The 10,167-nt window shown below is 55.3% G+C and overlaps 1 protein-coding gene across 1 annotated transcript; it reads right to left on the bottom strand.

The window, feature by feature from the left end:
• Window positions 1-9,083: 9,083 nt before the first annotated feature.
• Window positions 9,084-9,888, bottom strand: LOC120670760. Its single transcript, XM_039950904.1, has one exon. It carries the CDS (start codon window positions 9,795-9,797, stop codon window positions 9,312-9,314), a length of 486 nt encoding a protein of 161 aa, XP_039806838.1. The 5' UTR covers window positions 9,798-9,888; the 3' UTR covers window positions 9,084-9,311.
• Between the last annotated feature and the right edge of the window lie 279 nt (window positions 9,889-10,167).

The raw sequence follows: 10,167 nt of genomic DNA, 5'->3' as shown, positions 1-10,167 counted from the left end.
TAGGGGTATCATAGTCATTATGTAATAAGGGTTAGGGGTATAAATACCCCCAACCAATCTGTACTAGACACGTGCATTTACGAGGGCGAAACTCCGCCACTTTATTCTGTTCAACCTTCGTGTATGCATTTTGATTGGGTCATAAGGAAGCCAAGAACCCAACAGGTACGCCGTACACATATTGAATTTTCCTTGGAGTTCAGTCAGCCGTCATCGACCCGGCCCCAGCATGTTCGGATTAGGCCAGTGAGTCATCGCTTACGCAAACGAGCTGACCGAGATCTGCAGCAGATTTTCTTCTCTGTTTTTCTGCTGGCAGCGAGAGCGCGAGACTGACAGCGTCCATAATTGATCCACTTGATCGGATCACCGGTCAGCACATGGATCACACCCGCCGGGTAGGCGGGTAGCCGGATGTCACAACTTCTGCTGCCCAAACTCCCCCCGGTCAATTCTACAGTCCCAAGCACGACAAAAATTGGGTGCCCGGTGCTCCGAGTTCCGACCATCCAATAACAAGAAACAACCCGCGCGCATTCAGCACGAAGAGGGGAGGGGCCGGCCAGCACCCAGAGCTGCCTCATTGATGACTGCTGGAGCGGTCGCGGTCCAAGCACGGTGGAGCTCGCTGGAGTTGTATTGGCTGGCAGCGGCGCGACTTTTTTTTTTTTGAACGAACGGCACTCGACGAGTGTGTTTTTATTGATATAGCAGAAAAATACAAGACTACGGCCCTGGGAGGCCATAGGCAGGAAACAAAGAGAAAAGAAAACAACAAACTCGCCCGGACTCACTGACCGGTTGGATTGGGACATCAATACGGCCAAACTCTAATCACAACGACGATAGAGGAGAAAAGGCACAACCGCAGCTTCCACCTACCATCGCACTCTTGCGGCTATCAAAACAACTAAAGTGTTTCAGCGTTGATAGAGGAGCATAAGGCGCAGACATCACCACACCAGGAGGCCACTGCCGTGCAGGACCCCACACCGCAGTGCTGCTGCACCCAAACCGACCGCCCGACGGCATGAAAAACACCAAGTCCGGAGCAACCCAACGCGTGGGGGCCTCGCCACTTCCGCCATTGGACGCCACTCTCGCGTGCGCGGGGCCTCCAACCCGCCACTCAGCACGCCTCCCTCGTGTGCGGGGACCTCCAACCCGCCACACGGCACCACGCTCCGTACTCGTTTCAGGGATTGCCATCGAGGCAGCAAGAAGAGGTGCCCCCCCGGGAACTGAACCAAGCCGCCAGACCACCTCCGTGGTTCGAAATCATCACGTTGCTTTCCCTCTCGCACGAAAACGCCACCCTCGAGCCAGAAGACTGAAGATGTCGCCCGTGCCGTCTTCCGACATTGTACCGCACCAGAAGGGTTCAGCCGTGCTGAACACCCCGCCGCGATCCGCTGCAGGCCAAGTCGTCACTGATTGTCGTTGCCGCTAGCGCCGTCCTTCAAGCGCTATCCCGCACCGCACTGGAGACTGCCACGCAGTTCCAGGCACCGCGAAACACTGCAAGCAGGCGAACAACAGCCGAGTGAAGACCCCCGGCCACCAACAGAAGAGTAGGCATCTTGGCGTGAGGTAGGCAACCCCCTTCTCCGCACGCCCTCTGACAGATTTTTCACCACCGGCCGAAGGAAATCGCGAGCAGCAGGCCGGCCAAGTCGCCGAACGGTGTCTCTAGAGACGACGCCTCCAAGGAGGTCACGACGCCCACAGGCGCCGCCGTCGCTCGTCCAGGAGCTGGACCACGTTTTCACCCAGAGACCTCGTGCAAGAGGGTTGCAACTCTAAAATGACGCCCTCAACAGGGAGACCGACGCCCGGAGGCGCCGCCGCCATTTCACCAGAATGAATTTGGCGAGGGCTTTTGCCTGGAGTGTCGGCACCCCACTGCACGCGTTCGTTGCCTCAAACCCATCACTGCGGCTGCCCCAACCGAGGGATGCCACTGTAACAGCTCCACAAAGCCCGCTGCCGAAGCTCCATCTCCCTCCGCCATCCTCGCGACCCGGCAACGCGCCGGCGCCACACCGCACAACCGCACCTCCTCCCGGCATGCCGCACCACCGCACCTCCTCCCGGCCGGGCAGAAACCGCCAGCACGGGCGACGCGGCCTCAGCCCGCGCCGCATCTCCTCCTCGCGCCGCTGCCCCACTGCCGAGCGCGCCGGCCACAACCGCTGCCGCGGTCTGCTCCCGGCCGCCGCCTACGCGCTCCCTCTGCTGTTCCTCGTCACGCACGAGCGCGCGCTCGGCCGTGTGGCCGCGGCCGCGGCCGCAGCAAGTGCAGGTGCTCCTGGGCTAGATCGCGAACGCGGCGCTCGCAGCCACGTCGGCGGCCCTGCATGTTGGAGCCGTGGTGGGTCTCATCGCCGACTGAAACCTCGGCGGCCAGCCGCCGCCGGAACGCGCTTGGCCCGCCGGAGGGCCGCTCCGTAGCAGCAACGCGTAGATCCACCCCCGTAAGGGCCGGATCCAGCCACCAGGATGCCGGATCTACCTGCCCGTGGAGCAGCCGCCGTCGCCGTCAAGGCCGGCCCCGCCGCCCCGCCCACCTATGCGGGAGCACACCTGTCGATGAAGAAGCCCCCCCCAAGCCGCCTTCATAGCAGGCCCACAGACTTCCGGAGCCCTGCTCCAGCGGCGACGAGGTATGGAGGAAGTCTCGGAGGGCGTGGTGGCGGCGGACGATGTGGTGCCGCCCGAGTCGCCTCCCAGGGGAGAGATGACACATCACCATGATGTCTCTGACGGACAACCGAGCAAGCCGCCGTCGGCCACGCTACCACGACGTTGGCGACACATCTCAGCGGGGGCAGCACAAACCGTCGGAAGAAGCGGCCAGGCGCCGCCACACCGTGAGGCATGGAGCACCCGGGCGCCGCCACCACCATCGCCGTGCGCCGCCACCACCGTCGCCGTGCGCCGCCACCTGGGCCTATGCAGAGCAGCCGCCGTGTGTAGGCCTCGAGCTGTAGTTGCCCAAGGCCCGCACACCACCGCCACCGCCCAAGGCCACAGCCGGCCGCCCACCACCGGATCTGGGTGGAACCACCTGCAGAGAGCAGATCCAGGCTACGCCTGCGCGGATCTGGCTGCCAGGCCCGCAAATCGGCCACTAGCTCCAAGCATGCACCAACAGCCACCGGAGCAAGAAGAAAGGAGGGGAACGAATGGAGAAGGAAAGGAGAGGGTAAAAGCCAAGAGGAAAAAAAAACGAGAGGGTCCCGCCACCGCCATCCTTGCTGCTCGCCGGGCTTCCGATGGACAGCTCCGGCGGCGGCGGAGGCAGGAGGCAGGCAGCGACGTAGCTGCGACAGGGAGACGGGGGAGCCACCCGAGTCGCCCGACGGACGACGCGGGGTCGTGTTCTTTTTTCGATGTGCTTGTCCTCAGACGACCTCAATCACGGCACCGGCAGCTTCCGCGACGGCGCCCCGTCGGGGAGGCACACATGGCAGGATCCGCAATGTGAGACGAGCATGGGCGATCGATATATATATATATATATCGGTCACACATTTCTCGCGCGATGCACGCTCGCGCAGGTGGGCGGGGATCACGCGGCTGGCATGGACGTATGGTCAAGCGTCGGGCGCTACCATCCCCGGAGTCGCTGGCTAGACTCGTCGGATCGCGCACCTGGCCCACGTTGGTCTCTTCCTCCTCGGAATGACTATGCATCGCTCGTGCTACAAATTTTGTATCCATCACCTGAAAGAGCAAAGTAGTCTCGGTGGAGCGAATTGGCCCAACATAGAAATTATAGTTCTGACATACTAGCTGGGCTGCCTATCGTGATTACATACGTGAGCTAGGCAATATGCAACTAGCGACCTATTAGCCGCAGCAGCATGTGGGCGCTGGCCTCGTGATTAACACACATGGTATTTGCTACCCAAAAGCTGAGGTGCATCTTTTTATTACTATTTTTCTTTTCTTTCGTCTATTTCTTTTGGGTTCTAATTTTCCTTTTTTTCTTTTTTCTTTCTATTTTCTTTTTCTTTTTCCTTTGTATATTAACTTCTTTTAGTTGAACACAGTAGCTCATGTGGTGCTGGATGATGGGATTTTTGTTACTAACGTTGTGGGTCCAATACAACCTGCTAGGTTGCTACGGGGTTTGCTTCCTAATGTTTTTGCTAGCGGACTAGTGAGTAGCTAGGATGGCAGAGAGACAGTACAACTCTTTGTACTATATATTCATACCACTAGATTTTTATGTACAAATTTCTTTCCATCGTTATTTTCTTTTTCTCATTCTATTATTTTATTCTAAGCCTACATTTATAAAAATTATGTCTTTTTCTCCATTTATTTATACTTATTTTCCTTTTGTATTCTTATCTTAATTTATCCTTTTTCCTTTTAAACTAGTTTTTACTTTTTTCTTCTCGTGTATTCTTATTCTATTCTATATTTTCTTTCTTTGGTTTTATTCCATTTTTTTACCTATTCTTCTTATATTTCTTTGATATGTTTCTATTACTCTCTGTCATAATATAAAAGTTCGAGGCGTATAATTTATTTGTTCACTCTATAGATTAAGTTGTTCTGCCATGTTAGCTCATTTGTTCGTGATGTTTAATATTTTGATCATTCTATATTATTATTTGTTCGTTATGTGTAAAAAATTTGTTCATAAAAATAATTATTTGTTCATGTTGTTAAATTATTTGTTCCCAGTATTCGAAACTAATTATTTAGTATTAAAGAAAATGATTTTTTAAAAAAATATTGTGCAAATATAGGCAAGTGTGTTCTTGTTTTGAAGATCTTGTCATGAAAAAGATAATGATGAAATCCAAATTTAATATAAATGCTCGGTTTAATATTTATAGTTTTTTTATTTTCCCAAATCTGTGTGCATGTGGCTGACGTGAGCATCGTTTCTTTTTCTGCATGCATGTATCCTTTGATTAGCTGGCAATATGTCCATCACAATAGTTAAACCATCTAATGGGCCGGCCCAAATCAATATTCTATAAAATAATTACCGTTAGAGTCCTTCAGGTGATGGGTTGTGAAACCATCAGCCGAAGTGATTCATAGTCGCGCACTCGCGCCCCTTCCTCCTTCCGTTTTTCTTTTTCTTTTGGGTTAGTTGCTTTAGGCTTCCGTATACGTTCTCTATCTGGGCTTCTTTCCCTCTCGTGCTATTTAGCGGGCCCGTTTCCTCCTCTTTGTCGCGGCGGCGGAGAGAGAATCGCTCACCTTCTCAGGCCCCGGCCCAAATATCCCCTCGCGCTCCGGCCCGCTAGCTAGCCCATCACGACGACCCACGCCCGCTAGCTCGCTCGTGGAATCTGGCTGGCATGCATGAGCATGATGATGCAATGATTTTGCGAAGCACAATTGCGTGTACGTGCATCGAATATTCGGGATTCATCATTCAGGCGGAGGCATCATGTGAATCTGTGTTGCCTGTTTGGTGAGAGCGCCGAGGCCCACACAGATGATCAGCGCGGAAAGCGACTTTAGTTTTCCCGGCCCTTGGCAATCTATCCGCCCATCAACAGCAAGTAGAGGTAGAGCCGAAAGAGAGGAGAGGCGGCAGTGCGGCACAATGTCCAATTCGACGAAAGGCGATGGAGAATTCTTCTTCCTCTCTTTCTCGGTGCCTTTTTTTGCTATGCAGGTACGCTCTCCGATGTTTCGTTCATATTAGATACAAATTGTCCATTTCTTAAAAGAAAGTGAGATTAGTACTAATAAAAAGTTCTCTTTTTGAAAAGTTTGTAATATAATATTGGTTGATTTTTGATATTTGAGAATGATACTTCTTCATCGATATCATCTCGGCTAGCTAGCTTGCGTGCAAAACAAAAGCTCTAGCTACACTAACTGCGCTATATACTTGTAGATTTTAGCGGTTGGAAAAGGATAACGTGCATGGGAGCTGCGAGGCGATAGAACGAAGATCCTATATACTCCTATATCTCTTGCGATGCGGAGATTCTAGATTGTGTCTGCAAAGCAAGGGATTTTGATCTACAACAACATTCTCCAGTCCTAGACCTATCGCTTTAATTTTTTTCTCCTACTGATCACGTGATCTGGTTCATACAACCTATACTAAGTGTGGCAAAGTGCCGCATATGTAGCCACCAACCAAAAACGCCCACAATCAATATTCTAATTCAAGTATATGTGTTTCAGTATTCAGGGTGAGCCGGCGAGGCACAAATCGTCATGATCACAACAAATATTAATGCTAGGCATAGGGAGCCACAGTATCTCATTCGGTGACATGCATGTTCATGGTTATGCTTACAATCCATTCTGCATGGACATGTTTATCATAACTAAAGCTTAGATCGGCATCCATACTTAATGGGAAATGATAGTACAAAAGGACGACCATAAATAATGAAACTGACGGACCACTATATATATCATAATAAAATATTGAATTCAAGGCATCGCCATGTGGACCGAGGCTGCTGCTACATGTACCTGTTCTTGTTCCAAAGCATGTTTTAAAGTTTGACCCTCACGTTTTCAAGCATGATTCAAGATCAAAGATTCATGTTTTAAGAATCAAGGTAATTCTATTTTATTTTTCTTGGCAAGATCGTGTCTTTGGATAGTATTCTTTTTTAGCCTGCTGCCTGCTATAGTTATTCACAATAGCCTCTACATGATAACCACATACTTTTTAAGATCACAGGGTAGATTAGCCTCCTGCCAATCGGAGGAACGTGGTACGAGGATCAGGGTATGAATCTTGGCCGATCCACGCCGCATTCCACCAGGGGAGTGACCAACTGGCCGGTCTAGTTATTGCCCAATTTTCTTTTTTTTTGAACGAACACACTCGACGAATGTGTTTCTATTGATATAGCAGAAAAAAATATAAGGATATAGCCCTGGGAGACCATAACTAGAAAAAGAGAAAAAAACACAAAATCACAACGCCGGCGGGTTGGATTGGGTCATCAACACGCGCCGAACACAACTCCACTCAAAAAACTCTAGCTGGTCGGATTGGGACATCGACACATGCCACACAACACGTCTCCAAGAGACGCATGTCTGGTCGGATTGGGACATCGACACGGACAATAACACACCTCTGGGGCCGCGGCTGACAACCTTCTCCACCTCTAGGAGCCACCGTCGAGCACAGCCCCGCACTGAAAGGGAATCAAGAAAAACAGACCGCACCGCACCAAAGAAGGCCACCGCTATGTGGGACCCACCGCCGAAGTGCCGCTGCAACACCACACACCAACCAACAGGGTGAAACCACCGGATTAGGACCAAACACAGGCTGTCTCGCAGTCGTCACCACAACACACAATGCGCGGGGGCCCCGCCACATCCGCCGTTGGACTCCACCTCACTCGTCGCCTCGCCTCACACGGGGGCCTCACCACGCCCGCCTCAGCACTCCGAGTCACAAATCCGTCTACAAAGTCGCTGCCAGGATGAAGAATAGTGTTGCCCTGTTCCCAAGAACCCTATCAGAAATAGACGAGCCGCACCCTCCGGAGGACAGCATCACGTTGCACCACCCACGCATACAGCCACCGCCATCATGCCAGCAAAACAAGTTGTCGTTCGCGCCGTCTTTCGACGATGTACCGCACCGGAGTCGCTGAGCGATGCAGAGCAACTGGCCGCAGTCCGCTACAAACCAAGTCTTCCCACGGTGTCGTTGCTGCGAGCGCCGTCCTCCGACGCAGTCCCACACTGCACTGGCAATTGCCAAGCAACGCCAGCCGCCGTGGTCCGCTGCAAGCAGCAAGAGCCGACACCAGTGCAAAGCCCCTACCCGCCGGCGTAACTTTGGCCACTGCCACGAAGGCACAGCAACCCCCTTCGAGCCAACCATCTGCATCCGCCGCCTTGCCGTGCCATCGGCAGAAGCCACCCATAGCCACGACGACCCGGTATTGCCACAGGCCGAGATGGGTCTCTGAAAACGACGCCTCCAAGGAGGTGACGACGCCGAAGGCGCCGCCATCGCTCGTCCTAGGTGGACAGGGCTTTCGCCCAGAGAACCCGCGCAACGGGGATGAGGCTCCTAGATGGCACCCCCAACAAGGAGAACGACACCCTCGGACATCGTCGCCATCGCCGCCGGCAGGAATGCCGGCAAGGCTTTCGCCCGGAGAATCCTATCCACAGTGCGCACTCAGCCCGGCGATCCGAAGCCGCAGCCATGGAGGCCCTCACGGGTGCAGCGCCACCGCAGTGCCCAAGCCACGGCCACCAAACTGCCGCACATCCCCGCGCACGGCCATGCCGCAGACCCACCGACGCACAGCCGTTCCGACCCGAATCCGGCCGCCTCCTTGACGCCAGCGCGCGACCCCCGCGGGTAGATCCGGCGCACGGCGCACCGCAGCTCCTCTTGTGCACGGGCGCCCCCGTGCACCGTAGCTCCTCCTGCGCGCGGTCGGCGCCGGTGCACAGCCACCTCCTGCCGCGCAGCACCCACCTCGCCGCCCACCGCCGAGCGCCGCCGCGCCAGCCCGCTGGGCCACGTCCACCTCCGCTCGCGGCCATTGGCGCCAGGGGCAAGCTCCCAGCGAGCGGCCAAGCCGGCGCCACCGCGGACCCACGCCATCCACAGCCCACGCATAGGCCCCGCCGCCACCCGCGCCGTGCGTGCGCACGCGCCGCCGCGGGCCCACGGCTCCCGCCGCCCGCGCGCACCCGCGCTCCTCGCCGGCAGTAGATCCACCATCGAGGCCACTGGATCCGGCCGCGGGAGCATCGGATCCGGCCTCGCCGGCGCCGACGCCGCCGGCCCCGAGGCGAGACGGCTCCCTCCTCTCGCAGCGGCCGCGCCCATCAGGAGAAGAAGGAAGGAGAAGACAGCCCCGCCGCCGCCGCCGTCCTCACGAGCCGCCCAGGCTTCCGGCGGCCGGCTCCGGCGGCAGCGCGGCGGTGGGGAGAGGGTGGAAGGGGCGGCGGCGGCAGCAGTTTGGTGTTCGCCCGTGTCGCCCACGCGGGGAGGGGGGGGACTGTTGGACCCATATCGCCCAATTTTCAACAAATGCATACTATAACAATGTTATACTCCAAGACTATTATTGTCATTGCATTTCTCATGGTGAAAAATTAAGTTCCTTGTTAGAAATACCACATCTCGATGTTGTCCCAAGTCATAATTATAAATGTCTAGCGTTTATAGTCAACAAATTAAAGTACATGGCTGCTTGATCTTACAATTCTAAAAATAAAGATGTGCATTAATTTCTTGCTACCATAACAGCGTAGAGATAAAAATGCAAGCTGATCTTGTACTTATGTACTATACCATAGCAGCCGGATTCCTTAGCAAGCTTTCACCGGCCAAACAGAGGAAACCACCTCTCCTGGAACGACGAATGGTACGAGACCAAGAAGAGCACGAGCATCAGCGCCAGCGCCACGCCCCATGGCGACGAGCCCGCGCCGCCGACGCCGTACCCGTAGTACTGCTGCGGCCTGTGGTCCCCCGCTACCATCTCCGCGAGGACGCACATGACGCCGCCCCCTCCTCCGCCGCCGCCGCCGCCGGCCGCCACCCAGAGCTGCACGGCGACGATGAGCAGCAGCGGGGAGAGGATGAGGAGGCGCCGGAGCAGGTCGAGCAGGCTCCCCACCGCCGACTCGCACCACCCGTACAACGTGGCGCCCGCGATGAGGGAGACCGTCGCGATGAGGATGAAGGCGCACACCGACGCCTGCGCGCCGCCGCCGCCTCGCAGCCGCCGCCGCTGCTGCGGGTAGTTGTAGTAGTACGGCGCCGGCTGGTAGTACGGCGAGTAGTAGCCGCCGCCGCTCGCCATGCTCAGTGTTCACGCAAGAACTGGCTGATTATATTGCTAATCCAAGGCTCCCAGCAAAAGGAAAAAAAATCCGGCTGCTTTCCTGAATCGCGTTGATGGAGACGAAAGGTCTCACGTCCATCTATATATAGGCGCTCGGCGGAAGGAGCGTCGAGATGGGCCAGGGGCTTTATGCTTGGGAGTTGGGAGGAGGGGATTCCTTTCCTTCGACGCTGACGTGCCACCAATGCTGGCAGGACATGTAGCGCCGACCAAGCGGCCGGCGATGAGGAGCATGCATGGCTCGCAACGCTGGCATCTTGGAGGCTTGTGTCAAGTACCGGGGGCCCATGGACATGCCGCCGCTTTAGGCGATAGCAAAGCTGGGGGG

This window comes from Panicum virgatum, chromosome 4N (genome assembly GCF_016808335.1).
Source record: "Panicum virgatum strain AP13 chromosome 4N, P.virgatum_v5, whole genome shotgun sequence".
Classification (NCBI taxonomy): domain Eukaryota; kingdom Viridiplantae; phylum Streptophyta; class Magnoliopsida; order Poales; family Poaceae; genus Panicum; species Panicum virgatum.
Note: the sequence above shows the minus strand (reverse complement) of the source record. Positions and strands in the feature narration are given on the sequence as shown.

Bases quoted from the DNA above. Each gene is read 5' to 3' on its own strand.
- LOC120670760 (XM_039950904.1), bottom strand. From the start codon at position 9,797: ATGGCGAGCGGCGGCGGCTACTACTCGCCGTACTACCAGCCGGCGCCG.